The sequence below is a fragment of the Scylla paramamosain genome, chromosome 16 (assembly GCF_035594125.1).
Source record: "Scylla paramamosain isolate STU-SP2022 chromosome 16, ASM3559412v1, whole genome shotgun sequence".
Taxonomy (NCBI): Eukaryota; Metazoa; Arthropoda; class Malacostraca; order Decapoda; family Portunidae; genus Scylla; species Scylla paramamosain.
In genome coordinates this window covers 2,128,105-2,152,500 of record NC_087166.1, presented here as the reverse complement: position 1 = coordinate 2,152,500, position 24,396 = coordinate 2,128,105, and the positions used below count along the sequence as shown (strand labels likewise).

The following is a 24,396-nucleotide window of genomic DNA, read 5'->3' as shown; positions in this document are numbered from 1 at the left end:
CGTACCACCAGATGCACCACCAGATGATGCACCCCCACCACCTGCACCCTCACCTAGCCGACTTTGATACAAAAGGCTACTACTAGGTGAGTGCCCCCATCCCTCCCCCCTCTCCTCCCTTGCCTGTCTGTCTCTGGTTAGGCCTAATCTTACGACAGCCTATCTGGCCGGTGAAGGTCATCCGTGAGTGACTTTTCCTGCTTGATTAAAAAAGATTTTCTTGTTTATTTTTTCTGAATAATTATACACTCTATTCAGTTATTTTTCTTAGTTTGTTTCAATAAGATACGTTTACGAAATATACGTTCAGAAATATACGTCTGAACCATTTTATCAAATATCTAATATTTCGTCAATTGTTCATTCAAACTAAATTGCTTGTCATTAAGTTGAACGCCTATTATTAGTGAAAATATACTAATAAGATACTATTCTCTGCTTGACAAGTGATAGTTAGCCAGCCATACGTACACTATTTGCGGGGCGAAACCGTGAAGTTAAAAACGTTATTTACATTACAGCTCGAGCTTTTAGAAAATTCAATATCTCCCGCTTCCTCGTCTCGTGGAATTAAGGATTCAGCAGGACAATATTAGATGAAACGCTGATATAAGTAAAATCAACAACTCGTTTCTTTCCTTTGTGTGCGGCATGCTCTGCACAAGAGAAACTTACGTCGAAAATACACATAATTACCAACCTTCACTCTGCTTGGTATGCAAGTTGCAAAATCACCATTATCTTTTGCCTTGCCTGCATTACCTTCACCAATATTTATCAACAAACTTGGCGGCAGAGCAAAAAAACACTTCATACCATTTTTTTAGTACTAAAATAACAATAACACTCACTATGGAGTGAGACATAAAAATATGATTGGGGAATGTGAGTGTGAGTGACAGTACAATGGTGAGCGGATGACTGTAGGTGTGTGCGTTGGGGGGAGTGAGGAGGCAAGGGAGGACACCTGGCCTTTCCGGGTGAGGCTTGGACAGGTGACCACGAGGAGACACTCGTCATAATGTTTAATATTACGATCTTACAACAGTCTTAGACACGCAACAATATTCCCTCATATTTTTATCTTAAATATTTTATTCTAAACATTTTTTTCTTTGACACCGATAGAAGAGCCTTACCTTCTAAACTCCCGAGAAAAATTATTTTGAGTCACAATAGTACCAGAAATATGTCGCAATTATGATTAATTTTGAACTCTTAACTTATACCAGAAATCAATATGATTAGAATGCTTCTTTCTGTAGAGTAGTATTTATTATTTTTTTACATAAATATAGTTGAACTATTTTTCTTTCTCCAAGCGAGTTTAATATCACGATCTAATAACACTATTATAAATTAAGCAATGGTCCTTCATTCTCACCTGTTAACTCATACGAGGAATCATTAGAGCTAAATATTTCTATACGCCACTGAAAAAGACCCTGAAATATTTTCTTCAGAGACGTGAGGGTTTGTTGGCTGCAAGGAATCACAACCAGAGATCGGAACCTTTAGCAACCTGAGTGGGCGTTCACGGCTCACTCGGGTTACGTCCATTAATGCTGCAACACGCCGAGGCCCGCCATACCTGAGAGGAGACGAGGGGGAGAAAAATAGTAATGCGAGACGTCATGTAAAGGGAGGAGGGAAGGATGGCTGTTATGGTGGCGGCGGTGCAAAGTTATACCTTCTATTTTTAGTTGTTGTTGGCAATGTATATACGTCATCTTGCATAGTATTGGTGGGAGAGAAGGAAACACGAGGAGCTATGATGCAAAAGTGAAGGGATATCGAAAAATAGTATTTAAGGGAAGGAAATAAAGTATAAATTCATTTAGTAAATAAATAAAATCATAATATTCTTTTATCTGTTGACAACTTATGTAACTGCAAGTTAAATGTAAATCAGTTTAAAATTCATGTCACTACGACTGAAAGTAAAGGAACAAGCAGCTAAAAGAAATAGAGAAAATACTCCATACATTTCATTACAACAGAATATATGTAATAATATACTGAAAAAGCCTGTGAAGGCACTCTATAGAGACTAGTCAAGAGAGAGAGAGAGAGAGAGAGAGAGAGAGAGAGAGAGAGAGAGAGAGAGAGAGAGAGAGAGAGAGAGAGAGAGAGAGAGAGAGAGAGAGAGAGAGAGAGAGAGAGAGAGAGAGAGAGAGAGAGAGAGAGAGAGGATGAGAGGGAGAAGGATGACCCTACCTGTCACACGTGAAGAACACAAGAAAAATTGACGATTTCCTGAAGGAGACAAGAGCGTCCCGTTGCCTTGGAGTCATCGAGGCTGCAAGGCGCGGTAATCAAAGAGGTAATTCACTTCCTAACACAGCGGCTCTCAAGGACTTAGCGTCGCGTTCCTCACTGCTATTACAGACCCTAATTCACCTTGATTGTAGAGTTGTTTCCTTACGTTCACAAATCGCGTGAGCTTGTGAGAAAATTGCATTGTCTCCGCGACACACAAACGTTCAGGTGTGTTTTCATCATTTTCATTTTTTTTTTTTTCTCCCTTAAGGAATATACGAATGATGAATTTAGTTAAAACATTTACGTTGCATTCTTGGATGAGGCTGCACGGTCTCTAGTTTCCACGTAAAGTAAAAAATATCCACGTGTTGTATTACATTGCTTCCCTGAAAACACGAATATCTAAAAAGAAAAGAAAAAAAAAGAGAAAAAAAAGAAAAAGAAAAAAAAGAAAAAAGAAAAAAACGTGTTTGATCATCTTAAATTGAGGAAATCTGTTTTTTTTTTTTTTTTTTTATGCGCGGTATTTTGGTCCCGCCCTCTTGTGGTTATTCCCATAAAGATGCTTCTCTTAGACAAATGCACACCGATCTACTGCAGAATGTGATACTAGAATTATCCTTATTACACTTCATTACTCACTCGTAAAACTCTCATAACGGATGGAGGGGATGAAAACACAACGCTTAATATCACACTAAACGTATCATGAGGAATGACCATAATTCTAGATCAAGACAAAAACTCAAACTAGTTATCCTTTTACTGATGAGTAATGATATCAACAATTTAACGTATTGGCCATAAAAGTCGAGGGTTGGTGTTGAAACGCTGCATCACTAAACACGAAGGTGGAATCACGTTGCTATTATTTTCATACCTGAATGTAAGAGTCTTGGATCGCTATACTCCTGTCGGTTCAAGTCCCTGCGGTAAGTGTTAGAAGCAGCCTTTAACTGAACATAAAACTACTAACCAATAAGGAACTATTAGGCTTACTAACAGAAAACGAGTTAAGTAACATCAGAGTGAAAGATGGGGAAGTGAATTTCGTTAAAGGAAAAAAAAAAAGGGAGTGAAAGGTATGTGACTTAGACAAGGAGTGAGACATGTGGAGCTCTGCCAAAGGAGGGAAAGGTGTGAGGCTTAAGGAGGATAGACTAAGGCTTGTATTCTTAAACACTCTGTTGTGTCAGAGATTATTTTCATAACATAGACATAGTTGGAATCTCATGGGTGTGTTTTAGCTCTCAGTGATATTACAGAATCCTTCTCAGGTTGTCATTAGAACCATAAACACACAAAAAAAAAAAAAAAAAAACTTATATTGAAGCTTACTAAGAGTACTCAGACTAAGACGCTGAAACTTTTGAAGCATTTGAGAATACAGGTCAAGGAGTAATGCCTGAGGTAGGTAAAACAAATAAACAAATATAACTCAGTGGCACTAGGAACTTGTGATGTTCAGTATGAGAAAATGTAGGTAGTGGATGTTGTTTTGTCTGAGCAAAGAAATGAGACACTTTCCTACCAGGGGGCCGTAGGAATGATCCGTATCAACACAAACGACCTTCCGCTTCCTGAGATTAGCGCGGGACAGTAACAGAGTGCTTCCTTCCCTCGCACACCATGATTATAGTTAGCATTGCAAAATTGAGGGATAGATGAAAAGTGCGGATCATTTGTCTGCTAATTACTTTATAATTTGCGACTTCCTATGCGGGTCACGGTGATCAGAATGTCAATAAGCTGTCCTTCCTTTATCCAGCCAGAGTATTGTGTCCCCCGGGTCTGTCTTTCCCAAGGTACAATCCACTTACTGCACGTGCATCAGTACACACACACACACACACACACACACACACACACACACACACACACACACACACACACACACACACACACACACACACACACACACACACACACACACACACTATAACCACTAGTGTAAACCATCACTACCACAATAACCCACAAATCTGGTCCATCACATACATCCACCCATCCAGTCACATACGAGTATACACACATTCAGTACACCACTACTACCCTCACTTCCACACTAATCCACATTCCTACCAACAACATAGACCCACCCACCCACCTACACACACACACACACACACACACACACACACACACATACACACACACACACACACACACACACACACACACACACACACACACACACACACACACACACACACACACACACTAATTTACTGTATATATTAGCGAACAGTATCCGTTTCCTTCCTGTTCAGTGTATGAAATGCTGCCATTTTAAAGGAGTTACGTGACTGTTGCTTCCTATCCATAAGTCTGCACCACGATAGCTCCTCGAATCACGTCCTCAAATATGACTTGCTATTCTTTCCAGCATTGTCAAGCAGTGTTTTGGTGTTGTTTAAAAGAAAATTATCGTGTGAAGGCAAGAAGGAAAAGTACAGAAAGGAACACAGTAAAGAAGGGTAAGTGCGCTTGTTAGAGATAGCGGTGACGAGAGAATATCGCACTGTGATAAGAGGGAGAAAAGAAAACGAGAAAAAAAGATATAAGCGACTGTAGTACGCAAGAGTAATGGCGGCAGTGGAAGAAAAAAAGATAATGGTATTTTAAGCGGACTGAATAGTAATGCGGATGAGGTGATGGTGCGAGGGTGAAAGTGTACTGGCGAAAGTGACACGGAGATAAATAGCGATGAAGGAAGTCGGTGTCTTTAATATAGATAAGTGTGCTACCTAACATTCAAAACTAATGATGTACTTTGTGTTCATATTCAGCTCAGCAACAGATCGCAGTACTTACCAGTGGCGGCAATGGTTGAGGAATTACTGGCTAATTACTTATATTGCGGTAACTTAAATGGTCAACCAGACAGGATCATCATAGCTCACTGTGGAGAGGTAACTGTGAGGTTGCGCTGTGAGAGACAGGAAACTGCTGGGAACAATATTTTCTGTGGGGAAGCCCGCAAAGGGAGTCTCGGTGGAGGAGAGGCTAGGGAGGAAGAGGGGGAGACCAGACGACCTCGCTGCTGCGAGGCAGCTTAGTCGAATATCTTTTTAGTTCATGAGAATCAACGCCGAGTCGATGGTGGGCTATGCCGCTTGGAGGAGGGAGCTGGCAGTGGCCACGGCAGGGATCAGTCAATATTAGTAGGAGGAGAGGCAACAGCGGAGGCAGCAGCAGCAGCAGCAGCGTCGGCGTTGGCGGCAGCAGCGGCAGCCGTGGCGTGAATGGCGTGGCGTCACCGGGACAGTTGTCTGCCGTGACAGTGACGGATGAGGACACGGCGGAGGCTCCCTGGCCGCCGATCCTGCCCACCGATAACCCAGGCTTTCTCCCCCACCCGCCCGCCCGCACACCCGCACCCTACCTCTGCCTTCCCCGCCCGTACACCACCCACAGACCACCCGCACGGACATCGCCACGTTTACTCCACTCCTCCTCGCCTTCAGGTTCTCGTACGAACTTATCATCCACCCTGTAGGCACGTCTCCACCTCCTCCAACACCACCCACCCGCCCACCACACTCAAGTGGTCCACAACATCCGAAAGTTTCCACATCACAACCTCCCCACCCACAAAAACCCGTCTACTGTCCTACGTAAAGGAATAAACTCATACTTCCTGAGGTGGATCTTCCTGCCTTCGGTATGGACTGGACGAGGCACAAAAGATTAACTTATCCACAGGTAATCTAACCCCAACCTACATTCCCCTGACACCCGATGTAAAGCTTCTAGATAATTCACTAATAGGATGTGACGAAAAAAAACTCCGAAGCAAATTAACAACATGAAAACAGTATAACGACACTAAGGAAAATTATATTAAAAAAAAAAAAAAAAAAAAAAAAAAAAAAAAAACGTTAACTTGTACGTACGTCGGTGTCGCAATGAAGGGCACTCGTCCGGAACACGCAATTTAAAGTATTAATATTTCTATGATGTCATGCATGCAGTCCTCTTTTGGAACCACCACCTCCACCACCACCACCACCACCACTACTTCAACACCGACCATCATCACCAGCCCATCAACAACCACGTCTTACGCTTCTCTCTTGTTCCACCATCATCACCGCCTCTGTCTTCTCCTCTTATTCCACCTTCAGTATCTCTTTATCCTTCTTTTCTTGTTATCTTCTCTTCCTCTTCTATTTCCTCTTTGATTTTGTTCTTCTGTTAATCTACTTACTGCATTTTTTCATTGTTCAAATTAACAATCTAGTGAGTATACACGCACACGCACACGCACGCACACACACACACACACACACACACACACACACACACACACACACACACACACACACACACACACACACACACACACACAAACACACACACACCAGATGCCCCCACAGTTACATCATCTCGCAGTCTGGGATGCTGTGCAGATCTCCATGGACAAAACTTTTAAATATATAGCCTTCTATGAGCGACACTGATTGAGAAGGTGTATGTAAATCTTAGAAGGAAATTTCTGAAGGAAGGAGGAGGAAAAAATGACGATGAGGACCACGTGATGGAAGAATATATTTTTTTTACTTACTTTATTTATTTTATCGTAATTATGTACCCATTTATTTTCTTCAGACATTCAAAAATTTCTTATTTGCTTGAACGTAATTCCTTTGTCCAAGTGGCAAAGTTTTTTATCATAAAGTTTCCTCCTATTCACTTAATCCATTTTATTACCAATTCTTCCTTTATTTAATTCATGCAATTTTTCTTTCCGGCTCGACCTTTCACACAAACGTATTTCCTTTCATTCATCTCACATCTAGTCCCTTCATTCTTTCACAAGCATATTTTCCTCAACCTACCCGTATTTCATAAAAAAAAAAAAAAAAACACACATTTTCCCTGATCCATTTCATTTCTAATCCTTATATTCTTTCATACAGACATACTTCCCTTCTCTCCTTCTTCCCCTCCTCTACCTCCTTCCTACTCACATCCTTCCCATCCTAAAATTAATTACTCCCTCGTCTTCCGCCCGCGTCTAGAGACCACTGCATGAATCAGGCTCCTCCTTTATGCATGAGGTCGACCCGCCTTGTCTGGGATCTAAGTCCATTAACAGATTTTTCCTCGAATTCGTTGGGTGTTCTTGTTTTGTCAGATGAAACTCTCTGTGCCTCGGATTCAGCTTTGCAATTTTTGTTTTCCTTTTCTCTCTCTCCGTGGTAAGGAAGACTCGTGATTACCAAGCAAATGAAAGGGGCGAATGAGGATATGCCGAGTATGTTGGTTCCTCAAGATATTTATTTCATTTATTATATTTCTGCCTTACTGTGTGTTATTGGGTTTTGATGCACAGTTCTTACTCATCCTCGGAAAGAAAACTTGATATTATCTGATAAATGAAAGGGGTATTAGTGTATCTATTATTTTGTGTCTTAAACATCTTGAGTCCTTAAGATATTTATATATTTCCTCTATGAATCACCTTAGTGGTTGAATTAATATCCCTTTCTATTGATCTGGGAAGGAAAATTTACTTAGCAAGTGGAAGAAAATGAATGAAGGAATACCAAATGTGTTACATTCTCTAGATGTCTAGTCATATTTTCTACAGTTTGCAAGCGTGGTATTGTGCTTTAATGCGTAGAGAGCGCAGTGTGACGTAGCGCGGCGTGTCGTTTGAAGTGGTATCTGTAATGTTAAACCACTCAGGGAGGGCTCAGTTCAAACTCAATCTTGTAAGACTAAGCGGCCAGTTCATTCCTTGCAGCGCTGCCACCAACACTCTCGATTCCTTGTGTACTTCATTTTTTACTCTCCTTCCCGTGTATGCTTTCGCCTCCATAGTATAGTGTTGCCGTTTCTTATTATCTTATCATTCCATCAACGTTATTTTCTTTATATTACTTCGCCTTCCTGGTATTGTGTTTCCATCACTTATTGTTTCATCATTTTACCAACGTTATTTTCTTATGGAATTTCATCTGCACCCCCTCTGCACAAACTAAACACTGAAATGAAGGTCGCTACGGTTTGCTTAACACACAGCCATGAGTCCTCACCAGCATAACACAACACCACAACCACTCCACACCCACCATCAACAGTACCGTCACCACTCTCTCTCTCTCTCTCTCTCTCTCTCTCTCTCTCTCTCTCTCTCTCTCTCTCTCTCTCACTCTCTCTCTTCCCACCCATCCTCCTTCATCCGTTCTTGGTTGGCTGGTGTTGCTGCCTCGCCTCCTCCCTCCTTCCTTCGTTCGGGGCCCCCTCAACATGGCCGTATCAGAAACCATCATTGTTTAATATAACATCAAGAGCCATTAATCAGCGTCCCGTCATCTATCCTTTGTTAGGGCCTGGCTGACATAATTATAGGGGACAACTAACCAGTGACGAGCAGTGAGGTGCCGCTCTTGGATAGATCCATCATATGTCAAGACGCATCCAGACCCGGGGAGGAAGGGCGGGGCGGTGGAAAAGGGCCAGAGGGAAGGAAAGGAGGGACTGAAGGGGAAGGAAGGGAGGGGAACGAGTGGCTAGGGGTCTATAGAGGGAGGAAGGGAGTAGGGTCGTGGAAAGAGGGAAGGAAGGATGGTGAAGAATGAAGTTAGGAGGCAAGGAAGGCAAAATGGAGGAAGTGAATGTAAGGGACGGAGCGGGAGATGATGAAGAAATGGACGGATGGAAGGTAAATTGAATTATGAAAGGGGAAAATGGATGTCGAGGATCGCAAGGGACCCAGTAACTTTTCCGCACAGACAGTCGGACGCTGGAAGTCACTTCACATCACTTCTTCACGCGCTACATACACGCAAACACTCACAGGATTGTTGAATATAGAGATGCAAGTTATATGGAATGGAAGACGACAAATAAGAATAAAAAAATACCTAATACCCAAATGGCAAACCAATCAGTTGCCAATTAAACAAAACTATTACCTAACCTAACCTAACGTAACCTAACCTAACCTAACCTAACCTAACCTAATCTAATCTAACCAAAGACTACAAATTAACAATCCATAAAACCCAAATGGCTGACCAATAAGCTCCTATTTAAACAAAACAATTACGTCGAAAGTGGAATAATATCTAGAATAACTACACGGGATTATCCAAAGACGTATTTGTTTTTATTTTGCCGTCAAGAGAAACTGAAAGAAATGTACGACGACATCCTAGAACAGTGGAGTTATGAATCACGTCCTTCATGAAACCACAGACCACACCAGCCACAAAATGCATCACTCAAGGACTCGACCTCCAACACAAGGATCTCAATATCAACACACCACCAGCAAACACAACCCACTTTCCACATCACGTATACCTCAAACAACGCAAAAAAGTTGAATTACGCACAACATTCAACACGTGACACAGGAGATACTATAAGAATTCCTTCACACATCACCACTCTTCATGTAACACTGAATTAAAGTAACACACAGCGCCTCTTTCCAAGTGACACAGAATTTCTTTACCGGAAACACTACTCTTAAAGCAACACATAGCTTCTATAACACACACCACTTCTTTTCACGCAACGCAGAACGTCCATAACACACAACAGCACCCCACGCAACACAACAGTACTGTAACACACATCACTCTTTTCAACACAGAATTACCATAACTCACTAGCTACTCCTAATGCAACACAAAAATGCTATAACATGCAACACTATATACAAACACACTACTGCACACTATTAACTAAGCAACTACCCTGCAACACTTATCATCTCGTGGAAAACCAAATTACCAAGAAAAAAAAATCGCTTACAGCTATCAATCTTTTTTTTTTTATGCATACTAGAACACGTAATTCCGAATATGCATTTTTTTCAATATTGGGGAGAGAGAGAGAGAGGTAGAGAGGGAGGAAAGAGTAATGAAGTAATCGAGAGTAAGTGGAAAGGAAGGGAAGAAAAGGGGAGGGGGAGCGAAAGGAGGGGAGGATCTGGGCGGGATGGAAAGGAAGGAAGGGGGGGGGGGTGATGGGAGAGAAGGAAGAGGAGGAGGAGGAGGAGGAGGCGGAGGGTAAGTTGTAATGATGGAAATGTATGCGTGTGTGATGAATTATGATGAAGACTAATGATGGTATGATTTCCTTGGACAGCCTGAATTAAACTCCTTCCCTTGCATCTTTCCGATCCTTCCGCTATCCTTCACTGCAAACACGGGCACAGTAACGCGGCTCCTCGCTGACTAACAACTTGAGGCTTACTACTTTACTGCAAAACTTTATTTCCCCAACAGAAGACAACGATATGATGTGAAACGAGAGAGAGAGAGAGAGAGAGAGAGAGAGAGAGAGAGAGAGAGAGAGAGAGAGAGAGAGAGAGAGAGAGAGAGAGAGAGAGAGAGAGAGCAGGGGAGAAAGGGAAAAAAAGCACCAGCGGACATTGACAAATACTGAAGCACCGGTTAGATATGCACTTCTTCCTTCACACTTCACCATCGACTCACCATCTAGCCTTCATTTCTCCCAGCTGTGCACACAAACCTTTCTCATTCCACGCCACTCATAATTTCAAGTCAGGGTTGTATATTTTTTTTTCTTTCCTTCCTGCATTTTACTGGAGTAATTTTCACTTTCACGTGCCCCAGTTTCCGTTTCCAGGTTTTTTAGTGGTTTTAGTTCCAGCTCTTCAGTGTCTCGTGTCTTGGCTGAGGGAGGTTGTAGTTGCAAGGACCGATGGCTTCTGATAAAGATGAAAGCGTTGGTGGAGCCCCCGTGACCTGTCTTCCTCTATTCCTTCTCTACTTCCTCTTTCTCCTTCTTACGTCTACTTTCTACTTTCCGTATTTGCATTAGTTGACTTTTTTTATATATATATTTTTTCGTCAATCATCATTGTTTTCGCTATTTTTTTTCTTAATTTCGGTGTTAGATAATTGATTACTTAAACCTAATTTTCTTGATTTTTATTTTTTTATGTAGTTATTTCTCAGTACGATTTATTTAGTCTATTAATTTCCTTTAGTTTCAATGACGCCAGTGCTGGTTCGACATTTTCATCATGGCCTGCATTTCCATTCATCGACCTCCATTTTCAAAGCCGCGGGTTCTTTCATCATTCCCTTCAATTATAATCGTCACCCTTGCCCTTTCCTTTCATTCGAGTTTTCCACCTCCCTTTGTTCCACTCTTTCCCCTTCTCTCTAGCATCCTTCGCCTCTCACAATCGCCCCTCCTCCCCTACTCCCCTGGCGCCCCCTGACGCCCTCCAAACAACCATTAGGCCCCCTGCACGTCGAGCCATCTTGAATACCGACCATCAGCGTCATGACGAGTTAATCATAAAACCGCCAAACCCAAAATGGTGGTTGTTCGGTGCGTAACAGAGGCAAGTCTTGGCGAGAGTACGAAGATAAGGGAAGGAGTAGAGGAGAGACGCAGGGCGGGACGCTGAGTATAAGGACAACACGAAGAACACTTACATGGTTACTGGGAAAGATAATTTTTAGATAACGCGTTGGTGATCAATAAATGGATAACAACTGAGGTTTTCTTTAAGGGTGTCGATTTGTAAGATTTGAGTCATAATTAATACAGGTGTGTGTAGGTTAATGAATCATTGAATACTGGTGAAAACACTTATATGCACTATCTTTAATGATAATTATGGAAATTACACCTTTCTTTCATTATCCAGTAAGAGAAGGATCCTGTGGCGATCGAGGAAATGTTAGTGAAAGAATAACCTAATCTGAAAATAAATATAAGCATCTACATGACGAAATCAAACAACAATGAGATTAATTATTACACAACATCCACGGTCTGACCTGTAGACTAACTCAGGTGAAGGACACAAACCAACCCTTAGAGGAAGCTAAGAAAAAAAGACAGTAAAAAAAGTGAAGACAAGTAGACCCTCCTGATCGGCGGGCGAGAGAGCGACAACAAATATGATACATTAAGCAGGATTCATAAAAAGACACCTTGTCATTTGAGGGCTGATTATACTCCAGCTTTTTGCTTTGCACCTCAGACGGGTTATGATAATTGGGTCAAAACTAGTCGCCGAGTGCTACATCATCGTGATAAAAACATCTGCTCTATCTGGACGGTGATTCCCTGCCGCGGAGTGGAGGCAGTGTCAGCAGGACTCTCTGCTATTTATGAACTCGCGTCTCCAAGTCAGGAAGAAAATGTCATCTTATACAATACTTGTTCGTCTGCCTTACGGTGTGAGTGGCGGACGCATCCTTCACTGATCTCGTGTCTTTGATATGCTTACACTGATTTTTTATTGTATTTTTTCTTAGATTATTTTCACTTTCCTCTGTTGAATTAGACTTTAAAGAAAAGTTAATATGGACTATCTATATGCAAAGTACTGTTACCACCACTACCACCACCACCACCACCATCACCACCACCACCACTACTACTACTACTACTACTACTACTACTACTACTACTACTATTACTACTATTACTACTAATCTTCCTGTTGCTGTTGCTGTTGCTACTACTACTACTACTACTACTACTACTACTATTACTACTACTACTAATAATAATAATAATGCTGCTGCTGCTGCTGCTGCTGCTATTCTATTACTATTTACTATTGTTTCTACTATTACTGATCCTATAACAACAACAGCAACAACAACAACAACAACAATATCGAGCTACTACTACTACTAACTACTACTGCTACTACTACTACTACTACTACTACTACTACTATAAACACAAAAACTACAGCTACTACTGCGTCATTATTCATTAAGAGAAAAAATCCAGCCTTTGACAGCTTTTGCATCTTAATAAAAGGGAGAGAGGGTGCATTCAGGCTTGAGGGAGGGGAGGGGGAAGCATCAAGGGGGAGGGAGTTGGGGGTCCTGAGCAAGGAGAAAAGACCTCCATTTGTCAGGGGTAACCACATGGTGTAGGCCTCAGCTAATGGCAAAAAAATCCTCATTAGGTTTGATGTATTAATGTTGGGTTTGATGTATTAATGTTACCTCGGCGTGCACTGAAAAATGGTGATGGGAGAGTGACGGGTAATGGCTGCCTCTTCTCCATTAAGGTGTAGGGGGGGGAGAAGGCTGCCCCGTCCCCCATACTTTATACAATAACCAGCACACCACCTCCATCACCACAATTACTACAACTATCGCTCACCTCTGCCGTCGTCACAATCACTACCACCATCAACCCTTCTCCCTTCGACCGCCACCGATATAACATCCTCCAGCGACTCAACCACTGTCATCAAACTTTACTTCTCAGCACAGCCATGTTCCTCCAGTCGCTCCTCCGTGGTTATTGGAAATGTGAATGAAAATGTTAGTTTTTCTTTTCTTTTTTTCTTTAATTATGTTGAAATAGTTGTTTGGTGATTTTTTTTTCTTTTCTATCTTTGTATAATGAACAGTTGGTAAATATGTGGAATTCATTTAGTAGTTATGGTTCTGGTTCGTGTGTGTGTGTGTGTGTGTGTGTGTGTGTGTGTGTGTGTGTGTGTGTGTGTGTGTGTGTGTGTGTGTGTGTGTGATAATTTGAGGTACATTTGCGTGTTTTGAGGGCTGAGGGAGAAAGGGGAAAAGCCATTTGCTTAATTTGTGTCACACACACACACACACACACACACACACACACACACACACAGTAACACTAACACAACAACAACAACAACAACAACAACTACTACTACTACAACTACTACTACTACTACTACTACTACTACTACTACTACTACTACCAGAAAATAACACAAATAAAAACGATAGAAAAAAGACCCTTGAAAAAAGCTTATCAAAATTAATTACGCATGAGAGAGAGAGAGAGAGAGAGAGAGAGAGAGAGAGAGAGAGAGAGAGAGAGAGAGAGAGAGAGAGAGAGAGAGAGAGAGAGAGAGAGAGAGAGAGAGAGAGAGAGAGAGAGAGAGAGAGAGAGAGAGAGAGAGATGCAAGACTTCCCTGTCCTCTACTAGTCCCGTGAGAGCTCAAGCGGGAGGGCGTTTCTTGTGCGCTCACAGAACGGAACTTTAATGATCGCGAATAATGAGACCGCGAAATATTATGCCGCATGATCCAAAGGGAGTGACCGTGATTGGTGGACGGGAGCCAATGGGAGGCCGCCGTGCCCTCATCTGTCTTGTTTCGACGTCCAGGAAAACGATGGCTTGTGTTTTTTTTTTTTTTTTCTCTCTCTCTCTCTCTATTTTTCCCTGTGTTTGTTTATCATGTTTTTATTAAGTGTTCTTCGTGTCAGTACTGTTTGTTAACTTTAGTGGTTGTGTGTGTGTCATGTCATTATTGTGTTTGTCTTTCTTTTCATTTGTTTATCTGTCTTTAGCACGCCAAGCATACAATGGTCCTTTAAGTTATCTTCAAAAGTTACCTTCAGTCATGTATTTTCTGTAACTTCAAAGAGGAATGGAAATTAAATGAAACAATACATTATTTTTCCTATGGTGCCAACGCTACGATTTTTCTTCTTTTCATTTATTTTCACGGGTTGAGAAGATCCACTGAAAATTGATATACATAAGCCATTTTTTACATGTATTATCAAAGCTTCATTTCCATATCACATCAATCCTGACTTCAACGAATTGTTTGTCCATAAAAAAAAAAAAAAAAAAAATCCATGCATCCTTAAAATATAGGAGCTTTATTTATGGAACACAGGATGGCCTGGTTAGCAGCATCAAAGTTTACACGCACACTCAGTTCACCAAGAGAGAGAGAGAGAGAGAGAGAGAGAGAGAGAGAGAGAGAGAGAGAGAGAGAGAGAGAGAGAGAGAGAGAGAGAGAGAGAGAGAGAGAGAGAGACACTTTAATACAAAACATACACCTTTACCCATATGAACCATTGTATTTATTCACTTACACTACTTAAAACATCGTTACATTGATTCTTCCTAATAAAAATGTTTAGAGAAATTTCCCATCGGCTCCCCTTCGACCCAACAGAAAATGGACCCCTGGTAACTCGGGCGGCCTCTTCCCGCGTGGTAAAAATTAATGATTCTCGAACGTCAACCTCAAAACGCTGTGTAGATATGGCTCGATAGCTCGGGATAATACACAATGTAATGAACTGCGAGAGTGACATGGGACTGACGGGGGCCGCGGAGGCAGGAAGCAGAAGGGCAGGGAAGAAAGGAGGAGGAGGAGGAGGAGGAGGAGGAGGAGGAGGAGGAGGAGGAGGAGGAGGAGGAGGAGGAGGAGGAGGATATGGGTCGATGTTCAAGTGAGGGAGGTTGGTGGTTGTGAAGGTGATGGTGGTGAACGTGATGGTGTTGTTGGTGGTGGTGATGGTGGTGGTGGTGGGAGAGAAGGAGTGGCCGCTTTTGCTATGGGGAACATGAACTGTAGAGGAATGTGTGTGTGTGTGTGTGTGTGTGTGTGTGTGTGTGTGTGTGTGTGTGTGTGTGTGTGTGTGTGTGTGTGTGTGTGTGTGTGTGTGTGTGTGTGTGTGTGTGTGTGTGTGTGTGTGTGTGTTCAGGGGTGTATGAGACTTGGCTGGCGTGCGGGTACTGAAAGACCTAGTTGCAACTTAATTATAAAAAGTAATGGCAAGGAAACTTCCGAAAACAATGAACACGACAAATAAGTAACAGCACAACAACTACTACAGAAAAAAAACAAACAAACAAACAAACAAACAGACTTCCCCCCAAAAAAACCTAGACAATGAAAACTAATAAATGGAGCCAGCGAATCCACGAGCATTCCTAGAAGTCTCCAGCAGTTTGGAGCAAAATTACAAGATGAAGACGGATTCTTGAACACTGAAGAGCTCGGGGATGGCAGGCGCTGAATTGAGCCATTGACGGAACACCAACTTTCTTTTGAGCTCCGAGAGATAGTATTGTTTGGGCTCCGACATAAACAAGGCGATTACCTCACCCTCGGAGGCGCCCCACCGTACCATTGATCTAATTGACTCTTGGCACGCGAGGACCCGACCCTGTACGCGGCCGGTGGTGGCGCCGCTGCGGTCCTAGGTAGGTAAACAAAGAGGCTACCTTGTTCAACACTACAAAGACTCGAGATGTTACACTAGGGGAAGGTTGAGGATTCTTAGGTGTCGCCAATTAAAAGAAGATGAAAGGAACCTGAGAAGTCGTGTACGTAAAGCTACAATGGAAAATCTGCAAATAGTCTCCTTCAGTTAACGTTAAAAATATTTAATAATTTACGAGAGAGAGAGAGAGAGAGAGAGAGAGAGAGAGAGAGAGAGAGAGAGAGAGAGAGAGAGAGAGAGAGACGTGGAGTGGGGTGGGTGTGACTGAAGATTAGACAAACTCCGTGCCCTCCTTCCATTGTTCCTGCGTCGCCTCATCAATCAATCACCATGTTGCAGAAGTGAACTCGTCTCCTCTTGAACGCTCACCCCGCCACTCTGGAACACACGGCCCTGGAACACACGCCACCCTTCGCTTCTTATTGTACTCTGACACGCAAACACAGGCCGAAGGTTCCATATTTTTAGAAACCCGGAGGATGAATGTTTGACGTCATTTTAAAACGAAAGAATGATGAGTCAGGAAGTAATTTTTTTTGTACGAACTAAAGTTTACATTTGCCTAAAAAGGAACGTGTTCATTTTCTTTCTTTAAGTTACCTTTATTGTTATAACTTTTAACATCGTCTTTTTCCTTCATCCCTACATTCCTACCTTTAAATTCAAGTGTTTAACCTCTCTCTCTCTCTCTCTCTCTCTCTCTCTCTCTCTCTCTCTCTCTCTCTCTCTCTCTCTCTCTCTCTCTCTCTCTCTCTCTCTCTCTCTCTCTCTCTCTCTCTCTCTCTCTCTCTCTCTCTCTCTCTCTCTCTCTCTCTCTCTCTCTCTCCTTTTACCTCGGTGAACAATGTACAAAGAGCTGGTCAAGGTGGGCCCATTATTAAGGTCTACTGATTGCCTGCTTAGCCTCAGTAAAATGCTAATTGGTTCAACAGTTATGAAAAATGGATGGATTCCAGACGTGCTGGCCCCAAAGAGAGAGAGAGAGAGAGAGAGAGAGAGAGAGAGAGAGAGAGAGAGAGAGAGAGAGAGAGAGAGAGAGAGAGAGAGAGAGAGAGAGAGAGAGAGAGAGAGAGAGAGAGAGAGAGAGAGAGAGAGAGAGAGAGAGAGAGAGAAGCAGACTGGCACAAAGACAAATATATGTATACATACATATATGAAGAAGCAAATATATACATGTATACATACATATATTCATATATACACATGATGACTGACAGCGATGCAGAATGCTACATAAAAGTAGATAGAAAAACAAAGGGAGAGAAAGAGTGATACAAACAGACAAACGAACATTAACAGAGAGACGGCAGACTCAGACTGGAACAGACAAACAGAAAGACATGCAGAGACAGAAAGTAGAGGAAGGTGGGAAAGTGTAAGAGAAAGTTACTTTAATGTCTTTATTAGCTCAGTGAATTCATCATCATGCAAACAACGCCCCACACTTGCACTAATAAAACGAACGACCTTCTAAGTGGACACTTACTAACAGTTAGTAAACAACAAGCGCAACACAAATTACAAGCCAGTCACAACAAAAATAAACACTCAAGTCAAAATTATTTCATAGCAAAAACTAAATTACATAATCACGCAACATTAAGTAATTATCTAAATGTAAAAATAATGTTACTTAATGAACACTGCGTCATTAAGTCCGGGTCATGTCGTGTCGAGGGCGGGAGGAGGCGCGGCTTACCCATCTGTCTGGATTACTCTCTGCTGCTCTTCTATTGGATTAATACCCGGCGGAAGGCATACGTCATCCCCTGCAGCCACCAATCACGAATTAGTCCTATGTCTTTATTAAGGCTAGTCAGAATTTAACCTTGCAATGGTTGTTATTAATAGAGAAATCAATACACTGAAGCTAGAAAGAAGATGGACACAAACTACATTGCAACATACTGTAAGAAGAAAAAAATTCAATACAAAGCACGCTAGCCCTCACCCCCCCCCCGCCCAAACAGGAACTTTATCTTTACTAACGAAAAAAGAAAAAAGGAATAATAGTAAATTATAAAGTAAAAAAAAAATAGAGTAAACTGTATTATAACCAAGACAAAAAGAAAGATAAAGACAAATAAAATAAATAGATACACAAGTAATAAATAAAAAGATAAACAGACTAGCTGAGAAAGTATAAGTAATACCAAACAACACTAAAAACAATAGAAAATCTACTACACTGTAAAACGCTACACGACAACGACAAAAAAAAAAATAATAATAAATAATAACAACAGAATGACCTTAATGCGCACCAGAGACATGACAGAACTACAAAGATTAAAGCAAGCATCTACTCGCTACATCATCACCATCATCAAGTCATTTCATTCCTCACCACGATCACACCATTCACATACACCACCGCCAGCACCAGCACGGCCAATCAAAGGAGGGTGCGCGCAGCCGTTCCCTCCTCCACCAATCCCGGATGAGTCGCGTTCTGCAAGTGGCAATTTGGTGGCGAATAACAATAAAATACAACTTCTTATGACCCGCACCTCCCTGCCTCGTCCTCGGTTCCTTCCCCGCCATTTTGTCTGTCTGAAGTCACGTGAGAGAGAGAGAGAGAGAGAGAGAGAGAGAGAGAGAGAGAGAGAGAGAGAGAGAGAGAGAGAGAGAGAGAGAGAGAGAGAGAATTACTGAATCACTGAATGACTGACTGACTTAGTGACCGACAGACTAAACGAGTGACTGACAGACAGACCTTAAGACAAACAGATATGCTAAATAACACACACACACACACACACACACACACACACAGAGAGAGAGAGAGAGAGAGAGAGAGAGAGAGAGAGAGAGAGAGAGAGAGAGAGAGAGAGAGAGAGAGAGAGAGAGAGAGAGAAATAAAAAGTTAAAAGCATGTAACAAAGGAAAATAAAAAAAAAATTCAGAAATGACACAGAAAAAAAAAACAAGAAAAAAAAAGACGAAAATAAAACAAATTGGAGATAACAGGATGGTGTCGGGAAGGAGTGAAAACAAGAATAAGATATTTTCATAAATGACGAACCGGGCGGACGAAGCGGAATAATCTAAGATGTGATAAATTTCCTCGACAACAGATCCATTAACATGCCTAAGGATCCCGAGGTACTAAAGAGGCGCGTGTAAAAGTGGGGAAGACTCTCAGGTTCTTAAACTACTCGACCATTATCACTCTGAGGCCATTTATAATGTTGATAACAGGCGACATGCAAACGAGCACAAGCGACCCTGATGCTGGGCTCTCTCTCTCTCTCCTCTCTCTCTCTCTCTCTCTCTCTCTCTCTCTCTCTCTCTCTCGTTATGAAGTAAAGTATATATAATAATTTCTTCTAACAATTGTATTTTTCTTTTCTCTTTTCTCTTTTTCTTTGTTGTATTGTATTTCTTAAAGGATAGATGTGTATGTGAGAGAGAGAGAGAGAAAGAGAGAGAGAGGAGAGAGAGAGAGAGAGAGAGAGAGGAGAGAGAGAGAGAGAGAGGAGAGAGAGAGAGAGAGAGAGAGAGGAGAGAGAGAGAGAGAGAGAGAGGAGAGAGAGAGGAGAGAGAGAGAGAGAGAGAGAGAGAGAGAGAGAGAGAGAGAGAGAGAGAAAGCCGACACAGAGTACACAAGGTCCACACACACACACACACACACACACACACACACACACACACACACACACACACACACACACACACACACACACACACACACACACACACTTTGTCTCAACTCATCAGTCACGTGAACTAGAATGTCAAATATTCAAACATTTACGCTCACGTCTACTGCATTACTCGCCATCCATTCCCGTGGCACCAACTCCCCGCCAGTATCAGGTCAAAATAAACATCTTTGAGTTTAAACGTGCCTTGAACCTGTGTGCTTTACGTCGTTAAATTATCCAAGTGACTTTGCCATTGTGTGCTGAAGTGACATAACCCAACGCGGGTCTCATATCAATATCGATTATGCACACTCCTTCCTTCATGCAATCAATAGCAACACTAATTCTTCTTTATTCTCTTTCAGGGATCCGCCTGGTCGTGGTAACTCATATGCTGATAACGTAGCCAGCGAGAGTGAATGGCTATGTTGATCGTATGAGGTACTGCGACTAGGGTGTACCGGTGGACCTTCCCCCAGTCACTCACGGACCTGATAAACGGACTACCCCACGGACTGCGCCACAACGTCGACTTCCGAGCACCCACCAGCACCCACGGCGAGGGGACTGCCACCAAGATTCGAGGAAAACATGCCCATATGAGGTAGCGAGAAGACTTGATGCGCTAAAACACGGAACTCTGATGAGTGGTTTTAAGAGTATGTGGTGTGCGGTGTGAGAATTTGTACTTAGGAAAAGTCATCAAAGCATGTGATGACTTTAGATTATGAGATCTGAACAAGAGTTAGTGAATAAAAATGAAAAATGTAATTTCCATGTGAAAATTAAAATTGTGTAAACCCAAGGAATCTGGTTAAACTCAGTGGCATTGCAGATGTGCAGAAAATGTTTCAAAAAGATGCAAAATATTAATGAAAATATAAGTATTACATCATCAAGAAACTTGAAAAAAGGAATGAAATGACTTTGAAACATTCAAATGTATAATACAAAAATTCGTAGAAAAATGAAGTAAATTAGTAAAATAGGTACATCATGAAAAGCGTCTTGTTAGGTGAGAGAGATGTCTACAAAAGGTAGTGGAAAAAGCAGTTTGTTACAGTTAATACTGAAACAAATTAATGTTTAATTGACTTATAATATACCACTGATGAGTCAGTGAAAATAATGAAATTATAATTGTTTCATATTTGTATATTTGCATAAATTAAAAAGGTGAGTTATTAAATATACTTCCTGCCTGCTATTTAAGCAACATTTGGACGCCACGTCTTTTCAACTGATAAACCTGTTCATGAGTACCTCGGTGACAAAAACAAAGTGTGAGTTAAGTGAGAGAAGAAAACGCCACGAGCGAGGAAGCAAGTGAGGCAGCGTCGTCCTCCGCTTCGGGTGCTGAAGGGTTGTGAAGCTCTTCTCAAGGCTTCTTTTTTCAATTAATTTTATAGCTCCTTTGTTGGAAGTGAATTATACTCACGTAGAGAGAACTTTCGCAGCGAACTCGGGATAAGTGCACAAGTACGTCCCTCGCACGCCGGTGTGCGCGGAACCAGGTCACCTGAACCTGTTCGGAACAGCTTCGTCCTAACGTCCCCGGCTGAGTTGTGATCCCGTGCCCGAGCGGCCCGTCAGTCTGCCAAAGCTCAGTGCGATCCCTGATAAGTTGTTATAATTCTTAAGTTAGGGATATTCTTTGTCTTTTATTGTTAAGATAAAATTATTTTATTTGTTTCCTTTAACTCATTGCCAAAATGATTCCCAGATTGACTGTTAATGAAAATATAGATAAAATAATTTTAACTCGTAGGTCGAATAACAAAAGTTAAACGGCTTACAAATTTGTTCTGTAGGTCTCCTCTGAGACGTTCATTATATGTGATGCTAAAATATGTACAGGCAGTGTTTTACACCTCATAATATATATTATTAATCTTTCCTCAAAGGTGAACCACATTTCACTCTACAGACTACATGAAGAGGTTATTCCCCTAAGGACCGTCACAAACACCTCAAACGTCGCACAAGCTTTTACCGACAAGCAGAGAAAGTCTCTTTGATGTCAGTGCAGACAACGACTGTCCTCGGCGATAAGCAGCCATACCCTTCAAACATCAATCTCTCCCAATACCAACACATATTACTCCCAACTTTGCAATACCCATCAGTTATAATTTATCACAGTGGCCACACACCCCAGGACATCTGCCAGTGCTCCCCGGGCCAGACAACACCTCCCGCGAGTACGAGACACATGTGTCGCCTGACAATGTACCAAATTAGTTCGGCCTTCAGTAGTGAGAGTCCACAAACATTAATTCCACGACATCTCTGTTTCTTGACATCCTTATATTAAGAAAAGTTACTTATCCGCCCCCAGCACGGGGCGACCAGACCGTGTCCTGTAGGCGGTGAATGTTTGAGCTGCTTGGCTAAGGTGAATGCCGAAGTATATATGAGCCTCATTTTGTGCAATGCTGTCCATATGGCTTTATTAAATGGTGTAAAAAGTTATAGCGATGATACTGTAATCATGGCGGTAGATTTGTTGCATAGCGGTAAGAGGTCCATCCCTCCCTCCATATCTTTATCCTTGTTATTCATTCCCTGTTGCTTCTCCTCTTCTTCCTGCGCCTCCTCCATCTCCTAGGTCTTCCTCAGCCTTACTTTTCACCTCCTTCCTCCTTCATCTTTGCTTTCCCGTATCTATTACTATGCATTCCTTCAACTTTCGTATTGACAATGTCTCTAGTTACACTTTATTCTGGTTACTTTCAGCCTCTCTCACTCCCGCTTCCCTGTCACTCAGCCTCCCGTCCCTCCCTTCCCGCCCCGTGTTTCCCGGCGTCTGGCTGGTTAACTTAAAAAAAAAAAAAACATTTCATAGAAGATGCGAGATTTTTACAACATAGGAACCGACCGTAGTTTATTTTTTTTTTTCCCGTTGATATATTTTTTTGTGCCTCTATAGCGTTATTTCAGTTAGTTGTTCTTTTTTTCTGATTTTATAAAACAAATGTGTTATTCTACTCTTTTTTATATAATTAACCAGATTAACCAAAAAGAGGTCATACTCTTAAAAATATCTAACAGTTAGCCAACTTACTTTTCCTCCCCTTGTCTCTTTCCTTCTAGTTTCTTAGTGTCTTCTTCGTTATATTGTTTCTTGGTGATCTAATCCGACTTCTTTATATATATAGGAGAACTACCCATGTTGTAATTATTATCCGCAAAACAGCTCCTTTTTTTATTTACTACACAATAAAATAGGTTTGCGTTCTGGAATACGCTTTTCAAAGTATACGATTAGTTTTAAGAGTTAAGCAATATCCCTGTAAAAAGTTGTCTACTGTAAATTAACAATGATGATAAAGATACGGATAATGATAAAAATAAAAATCTTTCTAAAGGCATAGACCACAATTCATTGACAAAAATAAACTGTGTCCAATTAGGTCGATTCTTTTAATATCCTTTCACTTCGTTGCAGCATCTCAGAAATTTATTGTCTTGAGCAGCAGTGTATAGAAAGGTGGTGGTGGTGGTGGTGGTGGTGGTGGTGGTGGTTATGGCGGCATCAGACCCTTTGGTACAATTACGACCAAGGCACCATTAGGGCCCGGCGCTCACCTGCCTAAACCTGGAGAACATTCCAATTAGCGCCATTAATCAAACTGGCGTAGGGTGATGAGGTTATCGACCTAAGCATAATGACGGATAATTTGTGACAATTACCGCAGTAAATGGTTAATAATTCGCTAAATTATAATATTACATAGATTACTTTCGAGAATACTCATACGACGGGTATTGAGTTTGGGATCACAGTAGATAATGATGACGAATATCATTACCAGCCATCAAACGTATATTTACATCACGGGAGCGGCAGCACCCTGAAAGTAAGCGGAAGAAAGAAAGGAGAAGAAAAATTATAAACCTAGGAAAATAAGAGGATCTACATGGAAAATAAATGAGATTCTGTACCAAAGCATAACTCAGCATCGTAAAGAAAAAAATAAATAAATAATAAATACTTTAAATCACATATAAGATGGAAACCAATAGCAAGATTATGAACTTTCTCTAAACTTAAGCAACATAAGAGGATTCAAAGGGAAAACAGTTATGTTCTATACATGAACGTGACTTGGCATTCTAAACAATAATATTACTTGAAATCACGTGAAACTTGAACTAAAGCGGAAGGAAGGAGAATAATTACTGTTTTTTTTTTTTTTTTAACATAAGAGGATTCATAAGAAAAAAACAAAATGGCATGCTATACATAAACAAGACTTAATATATCAAGCAATAACATTTAAAACTCATAAAGAAATGTCCCCCCAGCAGTCTAATATGGTTCACAAACACGTCCACTAACTCACTACATTCATTCAGTACGATTCCAAGGTCCTGATGATGAATGAAGACTCCCGTCACAGTGACCACGAGAGCGAGGACTGCCACACCCTATCACCTAAGGGATCATAACAAATGCCATCATCTTAAGTGGCCAGGAGTTTGTCAGTTGGGCTATATC

General features: G+C 41.5%; 1 protein-coding gene across 4 annotated transcripts in view; it reads left to right on the top strand.

Annotated features, from left to right (window-relative positions):
• LOC135107887 (homeobox protein Hox-B5-like) overlaps positions 1-23,308 on the top strand; it is an 89,632-nt gene extending 66,324 nt beyond the window's left edge. For all 4 annotated transcript variants that reach the window (XM_064018248.1, XM_064018249.1, XM_064018250.1 and 1 more), the window contains 2 exons: positions 1-86; positions 20,261-23,308. The exon at positions 1-86 is cut by the window's left edge and continues 246 nt beyond it. In XM_064018248.1, coding sequence (XP_063874318.1) covers positions 1-86 — 86 coding nt within the window. In that variant the 3' untranslated portion in view covers positions 20,261-23,308. The remainder of the gene's footprint in view (positions 87-20,260) is intronic.
• The last annotated feature ends 1,088 nt before the right edge of the window (positions 23,309-24,396 follow it).